The sequence below is a fragment of the Hippocampus zosterae genome, chromosome 2 (genome assembly GCF_025434085.1).
Source record: "Hippocampus zosterae strain Florida chromosome 2, ASM2543408v3, whole genome shotgun sequence".
Taxonomy (NCBI): Eukaryota; Metazoa; Chordata; class Actinopteri; order Syngnathiformes; family Syngnathidae; genus Hippocampus; species Hippocampus zosterae.
The window spans coordinates 38,041,295-38,060,332 of NC_067452.1; the positions used below are offsets into that span (position 1 = coordinate 38,041,295).

The 19,038-nt window shown below is 44.2% G+C and overlaps 2 protein-coding genes and 1 long non-coding RNA gene across 10 annotated transcripts in view; all 3 read left to right on the top strand.

Moving 5' to 3' along the window:
- The window catches only part of ubr4 (ubiquitin protein ligase E3 component n-recognin 4), a 45,142-nt gene extending 36,959 nt beyond the window's left edge, over nt 1-8,183 (top strand). For all 8 annotated transcript variants that reach the window (XM_052059045.1, XM_052059047.1, XM_052059048.1 and 5 more), the window contains 20 exons: nt 65-238; nt 347-468; nt 554-751; nt 871-951; nt 1,033-1,120; nt 1,272-1,399; nt 1,596-1,703; nt 1,788-1,904; nt 2,013-2,203; nt 2,319-2,492; nt 2,581-2,680; nt 2,799-3,017; nt 3,111-3,224; nt 3,299-3,441; nt 3,533-3,658; nt 3,891-4,085; nt 5,188-5,412; nt 5,535-5,625; nt 5,751-5,913; nt 7,138-8,183. In XM_052059045.1, the coding sequence (XP_051915005.1) occupies nt 65-238; nt 347-468; nt 554-751; nt 871-951; nt 1,033-1,120; nt 1,272-1,399; nt 1,596-1,703; nt 1,788-1,904; nt 2,013-2,203; nt 2,319-2,492; nt 2,581-2,680; nt 2,799-3,017; nt 3,111-3,224; nt 3,299-3,441; nt 3,533-3,658; nt 3,891-4,085; nt 5,188-5,412; nt 5,535-5,625; nt 5,751-5,913; nt 7,138-7,202 (2,822 nt within the window). In that variant the 3' untranslated portion in view covers nt 7,203-8,183. The remainder of the gene's footprint in view (nt 1-64; nt 239-346; nt 469-553; nt 752-870; nt 952-1,032; nt 1,121-1,271; nt 1,400-1,595; nt 1,704-1,787; nt 1,905-2,012; nt 2,204-2,318; nt 2,493-2,580; nt 2,681-2,798; nt 3,018-3,110; nt 3,225-3,298; nt 3,442-3,532; nt 3,659-3,890; nt 4,086-5,187; nt 5,413-5,534; nt 5,626-5,750; nt 5,914-7,137) is intronic.
- A 452-nt stretch (nt 8,184-8,635) lies between these two features.
- Nucleotides 8,636-10,327, top strand: LOC127596619 (uncharacterized). Its single transcript, XR_007961510.1, has 2 exons — nt 8,636-8,909; nt 9,444-10,327. It is a non-coding gene; the product is annotated as an uncharacterized LOC127596619 (long non-coding RNA).
- Nucleotides 10,328-14,657: 4,330 nt separating this feature from the next.
- On the top strand, nt 14,658-15,971 carry LOC127596600 (transcription factor HES-5-like). Its single transcript, XM_052059332.1, has 2 exons — nt 14,658-14,958; nt 15,068-15,971. Exons 1-2 carry the CDS (start codon nt 14,902-14,904, stop codon nt 15,485-15,487), a joined length of 477 nt encoding a protein of 158 aa, XP_051915292.1. The 5' UTR covers nt 14,658-14,901; the 3' UTR covers nt 15,488-15,971.
- Nucleotides 15,972-19,038: the final 3,067 nt, after the last annotated feature.

Genomic DNA, 19,038 nt, shown 5'->3' on the forward strand with positions numbered 1-19,038 from the left:
ACAAAGGATATCATAGATTTGAATTGTTCTTTAATTATCTAATAAAATGGTGTTGTCATGGCAGGATTACTATCATCATTTGTGGAGGTGGAGTCCATTAAGCGGCATTTTAAGAGCCGTCTGGTCGGCACAGTGCTGAACGGCTATCTGTGTCTGAGAAAGCTGGTGGTGCAGCGCACCAAACTCATCGATGAGACTCAGGATATGCTGCTGGAGATGCTGGAGGACATGACCACAGGTCAGCTCAAGTGAAATCTTAACTATTGCGTTTAAAGCGTATAGCAGAGTCTAGCAATGGCTGTTGTCACTAAATATTGTTCTCCACGCTATCGTGTTCTGTTTGTAGGCACAGAGTCTGAAACAAAGGCTTTCATGGCAGTGTGCATTGAGACTGCGAAGAGATACAATTTGGATGACTACAGAACACCTGTGTTCATTTTTGAGAGACTGTGTAGCATAATTTATCCTGTAAGTTAACTCGAACCCAGGTTTTTCTTCACATAGATATCGGATTTGACAGACTAATTACTTATGTCACTTTCCGTCTTTTAAGGAGGAGAACGAGGTGACAGAGTTCTTTGTAACCCTGGAAAAAGATCCCCAGCAAGAGGATTTCCTTCAGGGTCGCATGCCTGGAAACCCTTATAGTAGCAACGAGCCAGGCATCGGCCCCCTTATGAGGGACATTAAGAACAAGATATGCCAAGACTGCGACCTGGTGGCACTCCTTGAAGATGATAGCGGCATGGAGGTAAAATGAATCTGAACTTTGATTATTTCAATATGTCCTTCTCTTAGTCCTCACCGCTTCTTGTCATCAAGCCAAGTCATTGCAAGAAACCCATTGTATGTCTTTTTCTTTTTCCTCAGCTTCTGGTGAACAACAAAATCATTAGCTTGGACCTGTCTGTCGCCGAAGTCTACAAGAAGGTGTGGTGCCCGACAAATGAGGTAAATGACTCAGCCATTATATTGTATATGTGAAATAGTTTCGATGGTCATCAATCTAACTTTGCCCCTCCTTTTTACAAGGGTGAGCCAATGAGAATCATATATCGAATGAGAGGTCTGCTGGGCGATGCAACGGAGGAGTTCATAGAGTCGCTGGACTCAACCACAGGTTCTATTATACTTGTCTATTATAGTCTGCCAGTCTTCCTCGCTTGTCTTCATCAAATCCTTTTATTCACGCTTGAACCATGAACTAGTCTATGGATGTTCATTTCACAACCAAGTTTCTTTTTAAAAGTCTCTCCTTCCTCTTTGTCTAGATGAGGAGGAAGATGATGAAGAGGTGTACAAGATGGCAGGTGTCATGGCACAGTGTGGTGGGCTGGAGTGCATGCTCAATCGGCTATCAGGAATCAAAGATTTTAAACAGGGTCGTCATCTGCTCACAGTAAGCCGCTCTTTTGCTCTTTATGCAACGGGAGGCTGAACTACGCTATAAAATGTTGCCGGGTTAGATTCCCTTTGTTTAAGCTAGTAAACAAATGCGCTCTGTACTTAAAAGTGAACTACCTATTTTTCACAAAATGATCCAAGTGGTCAAGTCCCCATGTGGTCTAATTCAAAGCTGATTCTTGTCTTTTTAGGTTTTGCTGAAGTTGTTCAGTTATTGTGTAAAAGTGAAAATAAACCGACAACAGCTCATCAAACCAGAGATGAACACGCTCAACGTCATGCTCGGAACTCTAAACTTGGTAAGTGTCTAACGTTCTCGTTATGGTACACATGTTGAAGAGCACCTTTACTATCGTCCCTCTTCCTTTCTTCTTCTCTCTTAGGCTTTAGTGGCAGAACAAGAGAGTAAAGACAGCGGTGGGGCCTCCATAGCAGAGCAAGTTCTGAGCATAATGGAGATCATTTTGGACGAAGCTAATGCAGAGATTTCGGAGGACAAGGTAGGTGCCAAAGAAGCAACAGGAACACTCAAGGAGCACAGACTGCCAACCTTCTTCAAAAGCGATTAAAAAAATAAAAATTCTAATCAGTGTCATTGTTTTTTTTAGGGTAACTTATTGCTGACCGGGGACAAGGACCAACTTGTCATGTTACTGGACCAGATCAACACCCCATTTGTGCGCTCCAACCCCAGCGTCCTGCAGGGTCTGCTTCGCATCATCCCGTACTTGTCGTTTGGCGAACTGGAGAAGATGAGGATCTTGGTCGAGCGCTTCAAGCCATGCTGCAGCTTTGACAAGTGGGTACCACTGTGGTGTTACCAATCGTGCTGACCTGTACTCTCAATGACTTCCTGCTTTGCTTCCTGTGTTTCTCCACATACTGCATTGAAACTTTTTTTTTCCCCCTTTCAGGTATGACGAGGATCATAGCGCTGATGACAAAGTGTTTTTGGATTGCTTCTGTAAAATCGCTGCTGGAATAAAAAATAACAGTAATGGCCATCAGCTAAAAGATCTTATTCTGCAAAAAGGAATTACACAAAATGCGCTGGACTACATGAAGAAACACATCCCAAATGCCAAAAAGTATGGGCCTCGTTATTCTTCGGCGCATTTAATAAGGACATTAAAAATTGGCTTTACTGACTAAAGCTTAATCTTTTTCTCTTGTCAGTCTGGATGCTGACATCTGGAAGAAGTTCCTCTCTCGACCTGCGCTACCCTTCATTCTAAGATTGCTCCGTGGTTTGGCTACCCAGCATCCCCCCACGCAGGTAATAAATGCTCTCATGAAATGTCGCACATTACACTAAATACCATTTAATAATCAAATCAGGATTAAGACCGTGTATTGGAAAAGAAAAACAACATTAGATTTTTGTTCTGTCCCAGGTGCTGATAGGCAATGATTCAATTACCAACCTGCACAAGCTGGAGCAGGTCTCCAGCGACGAGGGGATTGGTACGCTTGCAGAGAACCTTCTGGAAGCATTGAGGGAGCACAGTGACGTGAATTTGAAGATAGAAGCGGCGCGCAGGGAGACCAGAGCTGAGAAGAAGCGTATGGCCATGGCGATGAGACAGAAGGCTCTCGGAACACTGGGCATGACGGTACACACGTTTTCATGTGACTTTTTTTTTTTCTTTTTAAACACTGCCGTCACCAGCAAATTTGACTACTGCACGTGTGCATTCGCCTTTCAGACCAACGAGAAGGGTCAGGTGGTGACCAAGACTTCACTGTTGAAACAAATGGAGGAGCTGATAGAGGAGCCAGGCTTAACTTGCTGCATCTGTAGAGAAGGTTACAAATTCCAGGTACAGAAAGGCGAACATCATTATTGATGTTCCACTGCGGTGCAACAACGTAACAGGCGCAATTTTGATTCCAGCCCACCAAGGTCCTGGGTATTTACACTTTCACAAAGCGGGTATCACTAGAGGAATTTGAGAACAAGCCTCGCAAGCAGCAGGGCTACAGCACTGTGTCGCACTTTAACATTGTCCACTACGACTGCCATCTGGCAGCTGTCAGGTAGCATCATTTTTGCTTTTTCAAAATGAAATTCTCCGTTTGGATCGTTTTTTTTTTTTTAAATTCCTAATTTCTGCAATCTCTATTGCAGGCTGGCCCGTGGGCGAGAAGAATGGGAAAGCGCCGCTCTCCAGAACGCCAACACCAAGTGCAATGGACTGCTCCCGGTTTGGGGGCCCCACGTGCCAGAATCTGCGTTTGCTACATGCTTAGCACGGTAAAAACATGCATTAGCATATGAACAGTTTAAAATGTCATCCCGCGGTGGGTATATTTCTAATGCCCGCTGAGAAAGCATGTCTGCCAGCTCTCCCATTACTAGTCCCAATTTCTCAATGTGTCTTTTTTGAGCTTCAACCACCGCAAAAATATGCCAAATAAATGTGATTGGAAATTACCGCATTGAAGGCTGATTTTATATATGTATTTTTTCCCCTTGTGCCACACAGACACAATACATATCTGCAGGAATGCACAGGCCAGCGCGAGCCCACGTACCAACTCAACATCCACGACACCAAACTGCTGTTCCTTCGCTTTGCTACCGAACAATCATTCAGCGTGGACACAGGAGGAGGCGGCCGAGAGAGCAACATCCATCTCATCCCCTACATCATCCACACTGTGCTCTATGTGCTCAACACGTATGTACCGCGAGAGAAGATCAAGTTCTACACTTTGCCATCCTGGCCGTCACAGCTCATGAAATGGTAGTCTTGGATTTTACAGCGAGACGTGACCAAATGTGCTGGGTTTGTGTTAACAGGCTAAAGCTAACTGTATGAAAATTCCCCTTATTTTCTGTTCAACACACATTATTTGGGTAATTTTCTAGGTCAAATAAAAACGGAGGGCGGCCCGGTAGTCCAGTGGTTAGCACGTCGGCTTCACAGTGCAGAGGTACCGGGTTCGATTCCAGCTCCGGCCTCCCTGTGTTGAGTTTGCATGTTCTCCCCGGGCCTGCGTGGGTTTTCTCCGGGTGCTCCGGTTTCCTCCCACATTCCAAAAATATGCATGGCAGGCTGATTGAACGCTCTAAATTGTCCCGAGGTGTGATTGTGAGTGTGGATGGTTGTTTGTCTCTGTGTGCCCTGCGATTGGCTGGCAACCGATTCAGGGTGTCCCCCGCCTACTGCCCGGAGACAGCTGGGATAGGCTCCAGCACCCCCCGCGACCCTAGTGAGGATCAAGCGGTTAGGAAGATGAATGAATGAATGAAATAAAAACGGTGTAACCACCAGATGTAGTGCACGTTAAATTTCAACAAAAAATGTCAACTATAGTACTCTGAAAGCGGGTGCGGGGAGTTTCTGAGGTTAAAAAATAATAAATAAAATAATAAATGTACTTCTGTAAAAAAAAATCCCCAGGGTAAAAGAAGACTAGCCCAAATTGTGTAAATGACAATGGAACTACTGTTAACATTCCCAAAAGTTCCACAAGAAAAGTCAAACTACAGTTCTTGAAAAGACAAAAGGTTGCAGAGGTTAAAAGAAATTCTACTCCAAAAATGCCCAAAGCTGTGCAGGTTATACCGTACATTCACAACCATACGTTATTAAAAGGTGTAGTGTCGGTTACGTGTGCCATTTCTGTATTTAACACGTCCACAAGACGCATTGTTATTATTGGACGCAGGCATGTCAGTTGAGCACTATTTCAAGTTTTGTCCAAAACATGGACAAAACTTTACACCAAAGCCTGCTGCTCATCCAATATATTGGCATCCCTTTCCTCACCCTGCAGGACACGGGCTACTTCCCGAGAGGAAAAGAACCTGCAGGGTTTCCAGGAGCAGCCGTGTGAGAAATGGGTGGAGAGCTCGTACGAGGTAGAAGGGCCGCATTACTATACTGTCCTGGCCATGCACATCATGCCCCCCGAACGCTGGAAGACCTCGCGGATTTACTTCCTCCGGAGACTCTTGGTCAACGCACACGCCCGCAAGGTGTCGGCGAGCAGCGCCAACAAGTATGGGCCGATTGTGATCACCTATGTGCAGCGGTTATTTTTATTTTTATTTTTTTAAAGCACTTGTGAGATGAAATGAGGTCCCCGTCTTCGTCTTGACTGTCCTTCCTTCCCTTCCTCAGACTGACAGATAAAGTACCAAAGGAGTATGCAGTCTATCGCTCGCCCCTTCTCTTCTGGGGCCTGGTGGATCTTGTCTATGACATGTTCAGGGTAATGTCCAAAAACTTCAAGAGTTGATTTTGTTCCATGACCAGGCTTGTAACTCAAATGGTTCCTTTCTCAAATCAACTTTCCTAATTGAAATGCCTTTTCTCCGCCTTTTGCCCCCCCCGCAGAAAGTTCCCACCAGCAACACGGAGGGCGGCTGGTCCTTCTCGCTTGCAGAATACGTGCGTCACAATGACATGCCCATCTACGAGGCCTCGGAGCGCGTGCTCAGGGCTTTCCAGGATGAACTCATGCCCGCCGAATCCTTGGCAGAGTTCTTTGATGTTGTAGGTCAGTATTACACACAAGCACACAGACAACAAAGAGAGCCGATTATTAAAGTAGAATGATGTAACCACTCGACACACTTTCAAAAGGTAAACCAAATATGTTTTTCCACAGAATTAAAATTGACATTATTTGATCAAGACATTATGTCAAGTGATTCTCAAAGTACAGTGGTACATGGGCTGACCCTAGTGCAGGGGTGTCCAAACTTTTTGCCAAGGGGGCCAGATTTTATGTGGTAAAATGTCGGGGGGCCAACCTTGGCTGACATTTTTTGCATTGAACAACAATATTGTTCAACAAATTTTAGTAAGCCAGTCTGTTTCACATTTCCATTTTTATTTTAATTTCAACAATCTTAAAATTTCTTTTGGTTCATTTGAAACGGGTATATCACATGCAACTGCTTATTCACTTGACTTTTTCTTAAACGGAAGTCTCCTGAGTGCAAATTGATTGATTTGAAACATAAAATGTATCACCATGACTTTTCAATAGCCTTTGACTCGAACAACAGGGAAATGAACAAGCAATACACATATCCACAACTGCAAGGATCATTTGAAATATGACATATCAGTCAATATAAACACGGAGTGATGTCTTGTTAACTCGTGAGTGATGCCCTCTAGTGTCTAAATGCTATTACTCATTTAGTGAATGCTATTACTCATTTAGCCACTAGAGGGAAGCAGTACTCTATGAAACATCACTCACCAGTCTACGAGACCTCAGTCAATGCAACACGTGTGCCATTGCGCCCAACCTGCGGGCCAGACGGCACTGATTTTATGACAGGGGCCGAGGGCCGGATGAAATTTGACCGCGGGCCGGACTTTGGACATGATTGCCCTAGTGGTATGCCAAGAATAACCGATTGAAGTTGTATTAAACTTAAGTACAATATATTGTCATGTAACCATTTAGAACCGTTTGTTTAAAAACAAATTGGTGCACTTTTTCACATATGTGCAATTCATACCGTGCGTCAAGTTCCGGCGTCTTCCTTGTGAATAAAACCTCTGCCACATTTTCAGTGAGGACTTACCATCAGCCTACTATGCGACTGCATTGTATTTTCAGGCCATTGAGGTGGTATAGTATTTGGAGGTTTTTCAGGGAGTAGTTGGTGTACAACGTTTCAGAACCACTCATCTTAAAACATGACAACAATCGCTTCCTCTATAGAAAAAACTGACAGCGTTCCTATGTGTTGACATGTTTCAGGTCTCCTCTCCGAAATCCCAGATCCAGATCTCTTCCTGCAGGATTTGTTGAACTCTTTGCCCTGACGGGTATAGCGTGATCCACCCGCGCACCAATTCCCAATCCAAACTGCATCGCAACTCCATTTGGGACATCCACCAAATAAACACATGTCCTCTTTGTGCACAGTGTATCCGCCATTGCTTCGCCCCTCGTCCCCGCCCACCCAGTGACATCTTCAATTGAACCTTAAGCGGAATCGATGTGAAATCTTCTAATACACTATCGCGTGTTGAGCACACAACTAATTCCACACAAAGCAAACGCAGATGACGAGGTGCTGCAATATCCCGGCGGTTGGAGATGGGTCCCACGACACCATGAGAGCGGCATTGGATTTTATCTTGTTTTTGCTTTTCGTTTTCCTATTTACGGTTTTGGTCGGCGTGTTTTAAAACGGCGGAGAATGCTTCACCTGCTCGTGATCTAACTTGTCCTCCTTTGGTCGTCACGTATGGTTCTAACTGGAATTTGAGTGAAAGACGGCATTTTTCTTTAGTGCGTATGAGCAAGGTTTGTTTTATCAATTTGGCAAGCAACAGCAAGAAGAAGTATTGATGCGTCAGTTTTATTTTCATCCTTGACACAATGCCTTGGTCACGTTAACCTTTCGTCAAGAGTTCATCCGTTGCAGTGATATTTTAGGTCTCCTGTTGCAATACATAATAAATATACGTTTATATCCCTAAACAAATTTTGGGGGTTTTGTTTGTTTTCACTTCATGGGTTTTTGCATAATGAGTGCTCCAATGAAAGTTATCCCCCCCCAGACACACGCACACAAAATAAAAATAGTGGCCAGAGAGCTCCTCTTGGTCAGCAAGATGCAGCCAAGTTTTACGGTCACCAACCTTGAGTAAAAGTAGTGGCGTTTGCCAGCTGAATGCATGGTGTGGACTTGACTCACTTTATTGTTCATTCGCCCGCTGCTACGGTTGTTCAAATGTTGCTGAATGTCTGCTTTTTGAATTAGACCTATGATTAATAAAGTTGATATATGGTTAGGACGACTTGTCTGCCTTTCTTGGTGAACTCTTTCTTTTGTCATGACAGTAAAGGGTGTCCCCCCGCCCACTGCCCGGAGACAGCTGGAATAGGCTCTAAGCACGCTCTGAACACTTGTTGAACTCTTTGCCCTGACGTAGCGTGATCCACCCGCGCACCAATTCCCAATCCAAACTGCATCGCAACTCCATTTGGGACATCCACCAAATAAACTCTCACAACAAGCAGCGGTTTGACAAACAATACAAAACTCCAATCGAGCAGCGGTGCCCAATTCGGCGTCGTTCGCGATCGACCGGTAGCTCGCAGATTGTTCTCAGTCGATCGCGAGGGATGTGGAGGTGAAAAAGCAACAACCCATTTGTCGGTGAGCGTGTTATCAACGATATATTTTTATAATATAATGTTATATTTCCTAGCTGTATCACGTTCACAAAAAAGTATTTTAAAGAATTAAATTTAAAAAGCAGGTCACCTTTAATCTAGGTTGCCGCGTGACCTGCATCACCGGAAGTTGTTAGCGGTTAGCAGTCTGCAATTGCAGTTAGTCATCAGAGCCGTTGCGACGTATTATTCCTATTCAGAGTTTGTTTAATGTAAAATTCACCGAGGGCAACGAATGGGAATATGGAGGGCAGAGGAAACTTTTTTATACGGTACACGTTAGTTACGATAGTTAATCGGCTACAAAAGTGCGTCCCATGGCTCCGCGTCTGGTCTTGACGAAGGTAGGTAGTGATTTCATTTTCATAAAACTCAATTTCAAAAGCTGTTGCTCACTGTGGATCCGTGTTCAGTGCGTGCGTGTCCTGTAACGGGTCGGTCGCGCTCGGTTGGTTGATCGAAAAGTATAGGTCAAAAAATGTTGAACACCTCCGCCATAGAGGGTCAAACAACTAGCATCGGAATCATCGTGCTAAACTCATTCGAGTGCCTACCACTACGTTTATTTCAAATTCCATGGTAATTTCAAGAAACATAACAGGAGCACATTACAAAACAACAACCAAAATAATATGCAACAGCATGAACAAGTGTCCTTTTTACAAAGGAATATGGCTTTTTCCTAACAGCAAACCTCGACAATGTGGTCTTTTTGAGAGCACTTTCAAGGAATATTAAGGCTTATGGTGTATAACAAACAAACAAGGCCCACTTTTGAACCACTCAATCATTTTGGAGGTAAACATCAAAATAACAAAAGTTGAATTTAAAAAATAAAGCTACATTTGTGCAGCTTGTAACGAAACCCGATGTTAAAGAGTCCCATCAGTCACTGGCAGCACAGCGGGGTGACGTCATCGGCGGGCGAGGGGAACGCGCGCAGGGCCTCCCTGGACGATTTGGTGTAGCCGTTGTGGAAGATGAGGGCTTTCTTCACCGCGAAGAAGGACACCGTCCTGTCCCACGCATCCGAGCCTGTGCCGGACATGCCCGCGCTGAGTTGCCTCTGCAGGGCCGAGTGCATCCTCGATGCTTTGTCTGTGCACTTCCTCTCCATCAGCATCACCTTGCACAGACTGAGGATGCGGATGGGGGTGGACAAATTGGACAAGTATATCTCGTGAAATATTCCATGACAATGCTCCATATAACATTCCAATTCTACTTGAACTAGGAAATTCAATTGGTTGATCATATATCAAACGCCTAAATGTGTCCTTCAGCTCCTTGTCGGAACAAGTTGTCCAAAAACTACTGAAACACTGAAAATTTGGTGTTTAAAAGTTCAGTCGAGGTCAAATTACGTTCACTGGCAAAGTTTACAGTGCATTTTACATTCATCCAAATATTTCACCCAAAAGCCCAGTCATCACAATTTGAGGCCTCCTGCTTCGTCTCTTAAAACTTGTGACAACATGAACTTGATTGTCATGCGAAAAGCATTGTGCCGGTTGGCTGTTATTTCGCAACTTCTGTCCTTTTAGCCATCTGGTTGGAGCAATATCCAAAACAGGAAGAAGTGACCCCTAAAACTGTAAAACATGAAATAGACCCTTTTTTTTTTTACTCATCTGCCTCAGTTTGAGCTGGGAAAAGCCCCTGCTTTCTTCCTCATCCATTCCAAACCATCACAATCAGTCAGGGATGGGCCAGGCATCTGATGCTGCTTATTTGATCTATTTATTTCATTTGCGAGTCAAACTGGGCTTGTTTCAGTCAACCAATTAGAAAATGGAAAACTGCAGCCCTCCTCAGGTGACTGTGAAGTCTGATGAAGGAAATGGATAAAACAGTCCCATGTGTAGTATACTTGAAACTACATTTCAAGAGCTTCTGATTTTTCAAGGCCCTGGGCAGATTATTTTTACATGGCAACACATTGGGTCTCAAATCTGATTGGATAGAATGGATTGTTGAGGGGAAAAAAAAATCAGCAATTTTGTGTAACAAATATGACTTTAAGAAAAACAGACTTAAACGCGTCAACGCTTACGTTGTGTGTTGCTCAATCATGCCGGCGTCCACGTTGTTGTCCAGGCTCGTGTCGATTTAGAGAAGATTTGCCATGACAGCTGCACCGAGGTCCCTTTTTTATACCCTCTGCCGTCGATTTAATGCAGCCCCGGTTCTCACGGTGTTCAGCCAATCACAAAGTAGCGTCACGACAATGCAACATGGGAATAAATTAGTTGGATTCATCACATACAAAGGCTTCAATCTAAGCAAACAGGAGCGAGGCCACCCCCTCCAATCCAGCCTGTCTTACTGGCCCCTTGTCACCCTTTGCTGATGTGCGGTTGAGAATGCAGACGCATGCGTCTTCCCCACTATGTCAAAAGAAACCACTTGACCAAAATACGAATCAATCAAAAGCCGACGTAGCGGCAAACTTTTTTTTAATAGAGCCCTCAAATTTGATGGCGTGGCTGTACTTAATAAAGTGTTCAGTTATGGAACTTCATCACCCCAGAAAACCTTTTTGTTCTGCTATTATGTTGGTACCATTGGAACACTAGATATGCTCAAAATCATACATTTAATTATCAAAAAAGAAAAGAAAAAGAAATAAAAAATCAGTCATGTAGTCAAAATTTAGTGAAAACCTTTCCTCTATCTATCTATCTATCTATCTATCTATCTATCTATCTATCTATCTATCTATCTATCTATCTATCTATCTATCTATCTATCTATCTATCTATCTATCTAGCTATCTAGCTATCTATCTATCTATCTATCTAGCTAGCTAGCTATCGAGCTAGCTATCTATCTATGTATCTATCTATCGAGCTAGCTAGCTAGTTAGCTATCCATCTATCTATCTATCTATCTATCTATCTATCTATCTATCTATCTATCTATCTATCTATCTATCTATCTATCTATCTATCTATCTATCTATCTATCTATCTATCTATCTATCTATCTATCTATCTATCTATCTATCTATCTATCTATCTATCTATCTATCTATCTATCTATCTATCTATCTATATATATATATATATATATATATATACTGTATATAAAAACAATAAGAGAAGACATGTCATCCATATTTTTCTATTATTTTTTTTTCAATTTAACAAGAGAGGAAAAAGTGCATGTTTGGTGAACCTGATTGCATAATTCCCCTCAGTCACAATATCAATTTAAAAATAGAAAAGGGCTTGCTAAGATGTGTTTTTCCTTTTTGTCTGTGTAAATTCTGCCTTACCTAGGTCATGGTCATCTGCAAAGGTTAAATCAAAGCAATTGGACTATTGTTTGTTGAACTGAATGTTTTTTTATTTTTGGTCCTCCAAAAAGTTAAAAATTTGCCTTCAATGTATTCCGCAGGCCTTCTTTTTCCACTTTCTTTCAGTCAAAATACAGAACGTGTGAATTGTTTCCAATAATTATTTTGACAATTAAAACACAAAGGGCCTCACAATGACCCTCATCGGTAAGAAAAAGAAACAACAGCATGATTAAAACGGGTCAGTTTGACCCGTAGCATAACAGAAGCTTAAAATATTGCTCTGACTTTTTATCACCTTGAGCCGTCAGGAAAAATACAACAAAATATCGCCAGACATAAGATTAAGATTAAGATATCCTTTATTTGTCCCAAAATGGGGAAATTTACTATTTATTTACTACAGCAGCAAGATTGTGGGTAGAAGAAGAAAGAAGAAAAAAAACATACATGTTGAACACACACACACACACACACACACGCACACACACACAGAGCGTGTGCGTTTCAGTCTGTATTTCAGCCGCCAGTTCACACGGTGAGCATCTCCCAAACTGACAATAGCTACCATGAGTCCAGATGGTGTGCCTGGAAGCCTTGTTGACAAGCCCGTGGTCCTCTCCATGTGTGTGTGTGTGTGAGAGGGGAGTGTGCATGGGTGAGGGCGGGGGGGGGGGGTGGTTCACTCAATATCTCTGTTGAATAGGGCACACTTCCTTTGTTCCGGCGGCCTCAGTGTCATTAACACTGCAGTGTGGGAAGCTCGGGAGCACCTCATCTCCCACGTTCAGTGCAAGGCAGGGGGAAGAAGCGTGTGACCGGGACGTGGCCAGCTGCAATCTGTGTGTGCGCGTGTGTGGCCCGTGTGCGTGTGTGTGTGCGTGTGTGTGTGTGCATTGTTATCAGGGATTCTCAAAACTTTTTGGGGTACAAATGAGAAGGTTTTCACAATACCTCTCTTTCATAATCCTAATGCCAATTAAATGTCATTATTATTACGCAATGTTAAATGTCATTAGTAATAAAAAAAGTTTTGATGTTTTCCATAAAACAAAAAAAAAAAAAAAAAAATACATTTAGCGGCCCGGTAGTCCAGTGGTTAGCACGTGGGCTTCACAGTGCAGAGGTACCGGGTTCGATTCCAGCTCCGGCCTCCCTGTGTGGAGTTTGCATGTTCTCGCCGGGCCTGCGTGGGTTTTCTCCGGGTGCTCCGGTTTCCTCCCACATTCCAAAAATATGCATGGTAGGCTGATTGAACACTCTAAATTGTCCCTAGGTGTGAGTGTGAGTGCGAATGGTTGTTCGTCTCTGTGTGCCCTGCGATTGGTTGGCAACCGATTCAGGGTGTCCCCCGCTTACTGCCCGGAGACAGCTGGGATAGGCTCCAGCACCCCCCGCGACCCTTGTGAGGATCAAGCGGTTAGGAAGATGAATGAATGAATGAGATGAAAATATACATTTATTTCGGGGGGGGGGGGGGGGGGAAACTGTCATATTATGTACCATGTCTTATTTGTTCAGATTTTGTCAAAAGTTCAAATATTTTACAAGAACTAAGACGTTTGCGAGGCATAGAACAGAAGAAGTGTGTCAGGCCGTGGGGACGGGCAGGAGTGCGTCCGATGTGTAAACGAGTACTGGAAGTGTGTGCACACTTTGTGTGTGTGTGTGTGTGTCTACACGTTGACGTCTACTGTGAAGCACACACACACACACACACACACACACACACACACACACACACAGAGGCACTGACACGCAGTGCTTCAAAGGGACCCACTGACACATTTAAGTGAGTGTGCACTGCAATCACGCAAATTTAGTGTTCCAATGGCGGCAAATATGACATTTGCTCAATGCTGTCGTGTGCGCATTTCAATCTGCAATTACCGTACTCTCCAAAATCATCAGCAAAGAATGAAATTATACCACGGATACGTTTCTCCTCCCTTTGTACAATGGCTATAAATTAAAATTGAAATCAAGATAGGTCACTCGTGGTGGCCAAACGGCTATTTGCAGATTAAAAATGAAACCGGACGTGTGTGCTTAAAAAGGCAGAAAACAACTAAAGAAATTCAAAACGTGCATGGAGGCGATTACCGAAAAGTTCGACATTTGCGAGTGTCAAGCAAATCGAGTCGTCGAATCAATGCCGTCTTACTTGCAGTATTGGATCCTCGTAAAGAGATCGTTCAGATTCAAAAGACGAATCATGTCAAGCGGTGATATTATTGGCCTCGTTTTCTCTATCGTGTCTGTATTGATAACCAATCCAAGTCCCGAGTCTACAAGTGACGAATCCAAAGCAAATTTCTTGTCATCGAAACGGAACCTTTTTTTTTTTTTTTAACCGTCAAGTGACATCTCCAAAATTTGATCGAGGCTCTTATTTGAAAAATGATGAGTATTTTTTTTTTTTAATGACGGCACTCAACAAATAGAAGAAGAACTACGTTTATTTATTTTTTTAATGTTTTAGGGGTTTTTTTCTGAACCGGTCAACCTCATGTAAAAAAATTAACCAAAAAATTATCCATATCTATGTAATAATTATGTAATAAATGTATATATATTTTTTTTTAATGCGCCTCATGTGCACACTGTCAGATTCACTTTGTGTGTGATTACATCACGGGAGTGTGGCGTGCTTCCCTCGCAGGGTCACCACTTTCCCATATCAACACAAGCAATGGGTCATTACCCCCCCCCCCCTCCCGCCCTCCTCTCCCCCTCCCCACATCCTCCTCCCAGCGCCCCACCAGGGCTCTTTTCTCTCCCAGTCTATCCCTCCACCTGCTCCCCGGAGACACGCTCCATTGTCCCCCGGGGCCATAAACACTTCATTGAGCATGTGGCGCGGGCCCTGCGTTCTTCGGAGCCCTTCCCGGCATTCCCATTGGCTCGGGCGAGTGTGAGAACCTCGGCCGAGGCCGAGACCCACACATTCATATGGAGATCGGCGCGTATAAATAAAGGAAAGGAGGCGGCGGAGGAGGAAGGCAGCTCACACTCGGAGAACGAGCGGACCAGCGAGCATGGCTCCTGCAGTTTATGGACCGAGTCACTTTTCCAAGGAGACTTCGGCTCACAAGGTAAAACCCGGCGGGCCTTCTGGAAATGAAGCGTGTGTTTCTGGGAAAAAAAAATAAAAAACCTTCAGCCATGCCAGTGGACTCAATTTTTCTGCTCTCTCTATTTCAGCTGAGAAAGCCGCTGGTGGAGAAATTGCGGCGAGACCGCATCAACACCAGCATCGAGCAGCTCAAGTCCCTGCTGGGCCCCGAGTTTCTCCGACAGCAGCCCGACTCCAAGCAAGAGAAGGCCGACATCCTGGAGATGGCCGTGTGCTACCTGAGGAGCTGGCAGCAGCAGCAGCGGCGGCGGCGGCCCTCCTCCTCCTCCGACGGTTATGCACACTGCGTCCAACAGGCCGTCAGCTTCTTGTCGCACTGCAAGGTCCAGAACCCGGCCCAGAGGCGGCTGCTGGTACACTTCCAGGACCTGCAAGCGTCTAGCGGGAGCAACAGAGGTCCGCAAAGCACACCGTCACCCCCGGCTTCACCACTCAGCTCCGGGAAGTGTGCCGGCCACGCCGGCGCGGCCCTGTGGAGGCCCTGGTAGAGGCCGAAAGGAGGACCGCAAGCCGCATATTGAAGACCGATGAAGTCGAGTTCTTTTGGGGTCACCGTGTGACCAGATAGCCGCCGTGTGGCAGTATTCCTTTGGGAGGATTTGATATGGGGTCAGGTTTTACTGAACGACGCGTGGTCACCATGTGACCGTGTTTGCGCATGAACTGTGACATCGCACCTGATTCGGGTGCCGATTTATTCAAGAATTGTTTGTCTTTGATACCGTGTATTATTTAAGCGCCCTGAAATGCATCCTATGGATACACTCGCGCTGTAAATCCAATTTTGATTGAATAATTACTGTCATTCTGTGTAGCCTGATGTTTGACGCCACATTTTCGTGGCAGTGTCAACGCTTATTGTTCAAAATGGACGTCAAGTGCTACTTTGAAAGCCTTTTTGAAAAGGAACCATGTGTGCTTCCCTGAGAAGAAAATAAAGAAAAAGCTTCAGACGAAGTTTTGCAAATCCGACATATTCTTCATGTCTTTATTCCAGACGGTGTCATGCATTGGTGGGGCACATTTTGATCAAGAAAACATTGGAAATTAGATGAAAGCAGATTCCTGGGTAATTATTGGATTATTTTATGCATGGTATGAACGCTTCCCCCAAAATTTATTTTGCCACGTCACATATTTTACATGAGAAAAAAAAAAGGTCTCAGCACATCACAAAGCAAAAATGTCACAAAACGTCTCGTCTCAAATTTACAATCTCGGTGTGAAATCTGGGCCCGTTTAGTTGAACACAAAGCAATTATTCTCCTACACTGCAAAATAAAAGTGGACTATATCGGTACGTTATTTGTCATAAATATTTATTTTCAGACAATTATCTCATGGTGGGCGGCCCGTTAGTCCAGTGGTTAGCACGTCGGCTTCACAGTGCAGAGGTACCGGGTTCGATTCCAGCTCCGGCCTCCCTGTGTGGAGTTTGCATGTTCTCCCCGGGCCTGCGTGGGTTTTCTCCGGGTGCTCCGGTTTCCTCCCACATTCCAAAAACATGCATGGCAGGCTGATTGGACGCTCTAAATTGTCCCTAGGTGTGAGTGTGAGCGTGGATGGTTGTTCGTCTCTGTGTGCCCTGTGATTGGCTGGCAACCAATTCAGGGTGTCCCCCGCCTACTGCCCGAAGTCAGCTGGGATAGGCTCCAGCACCCCCCGCGACCCTAGTGACGATCAAGCGGCTCGGAAGATGAATGAATGAATGAATGATGAATGAATGTTACATTGGCGGCATCTGGTGCAGTGGTTACTCTGGCACGTTGACCTCACAGTGCAGAGGTCCAAGGTTCGATTCCCACTCCAGCCTTCCTGTCTGGAGGTTGCATGTTCTCCACGTGCCTGTGTGGGTTTTCTCCGGGTACTCAGGTTTCCTCCCACATTCCAAAAACTGCCTGCTGCCCGAAGACAGCTCCAGCACCCCCCCCCCCCCCCCCCCCCGCGACCCGATTGAGGATCAAGCGGCTCGGAAGATGAATGAATGAATGAATATCTCATGGTTGCACATGACACACACTACAATTGCCAATCACTGCGTTATAATCTGATTTAATATGATTCTACACATTTGGGGTAAACCCTCCCTGGATAATGTGGTGGCTCAAATGACCCCAACTCATGAATTTTGTGTCACGCTTCTCCATATTAGTGTCCCAGGTGAGCTGGAGCCCATTAAAAGCTGTTTGGAAGAATTGAAACAGGATCACTACTGCCGTCAGTTGAAAATGCGGAGGGTTGAAACTTCTTCATAAAAAAACAAGAGGGGCTAAATCGGGATCATTAACTTGGATGAATGTGAGCTGCTTCCAAGACGCATTCAAGTGCTGTTCATTACGCCGCTGCGGCCCGCTTCTCAAATTATGCAAATGCGTTGCACCCACATACTTGATTTCACAGCAGGTGTCCGCTGCCGCTAAACCCAAGTTTCATCTTGGTGCACATTTAGTGACCCCCCCCCCCCCCTCCTTGTCCCCTCCCTTGCATCCTACTTGCGTCGCGGAGGTCGGGGCGTGCTGTCTCGTGCTTGAATTATGTGTCAAGTGCCTCTAAAGTCTTTCACAACTATTTGTGCGCGTGCGTGTGTACAACGTGTGTGTGGAATGCGGTATTTCTTTTCCCGGGACTTTCTCAGGGTCTAGTTGGCCGAGCCAGATGGCACCGCTAGTCCGAGCCAACGCCCCTCCGAAAGCCCCGCCGCCCACCTCCCACCTCCTACAAGAGATCAAACACCGTAGCTAATGTGATGTGTAACAAGACACACTTCTATTGTTGCTGCCGAGGGGCCTCGCTGAATGGCCGCGGACTGTGGGAAACCACGGAGAGCGCACTCACAGAGGGACGGCTTCACAGGAAGACGTTCTCTGCCACCGACCAGCCGTACTTTATGGCAGGAATTCCGAAGCTCTGCGAGTGGGAGGGGAACTCGTCTTCACCCACACTGTGGGGCAAAAAAAATAAAATAAAGAGAGACCCCTGGCAGGCCCAAACAAGACAGTCCTGAATGGGGAATGACATGAAGAAGACGACACATAATGAAGTGACTGTGTCTCTGGAGGCCACAACGAGGAGAAAGATGTGTTTATGTGCTGAGAACCTGAAGGACAGAGCTAGATAGATAGATAGATAGATAGATAGATAGATAGATAGATAGATAGATAGATAGATAGATAGATAGATAGATAGATAGATAGATAGATAGATAGATAGATAGATAGATAGATAGATAGATAGATAGATAGATAGATAGATAGATAGATAGATAGATAGATAGATAGATAGATAGATAGATAGATAGATAGTTTGCTAGCTAGATAGATGGATAGCTAGCTAGCTAGCTAGATAGATGGATAGCTAACTAGATAGCTAGATAGATGGATAGCTAGCTAGATACATAGATAGATGGATAGCTAACTAGCTAGCTAGCTAGATACATAGATAGATGGATAGCTAACTAGATAGCTAGATAGATAGATAGATAGATAGATAGATAGATAGATAGATAGATAGATAGATAGATAGATAGATAGATAGATAGATAGATAGATAGATAGATAGATAGATAGATAGATAGATAGATAGATAGATAGATAGATAGATAGATAGATAGATAGATAGATAGATAGATAGATAGATAGATAGATAGATAGATAGATGGATAGCTAACTAGCTAGCTAGATAGATAGCTAGATAGATGGATAGCTAGCTAGCTAGATACATAGATAGCTAGATAGATGGCTAGATAGATAGATAGATAGATAGATAGATAGATAGATAGATAGATAGATAGATAGATAGATAGATAGATAGATAGATAGATAGATAGATAGATAGATAGATAGATAGATAGATAGATAGATAGATAGATAGATAGATAGATAGATAGATAGATAGATAGATAGATAGATAGATAGATAGATAGATAGATAGATAGATAGATAGATCAGAATCATCTTTATTGGCCAAAGTGTGTAGAACACATATGGAATTTGTCCCCGGTAATACAGGCTACCTTAATATTGCAATAACTACCAACTGC

Coding starts and splice junctions, on each gene's coding strand:
- LOC127596600 (XM_052059332.1), top strand. CDS start 14,902: ATGGCTCCTGCAGTTTATGGACCGAGTCACTTTTCCAAGGAGACTTCG. Junction 14,959..15,067: donor AGGAGACTTCGGCTCACAAG/GTAAAACCCGGC, acceptor TCTCTATTTCAG/CTGAGAAAGCCGCTGGTGGA.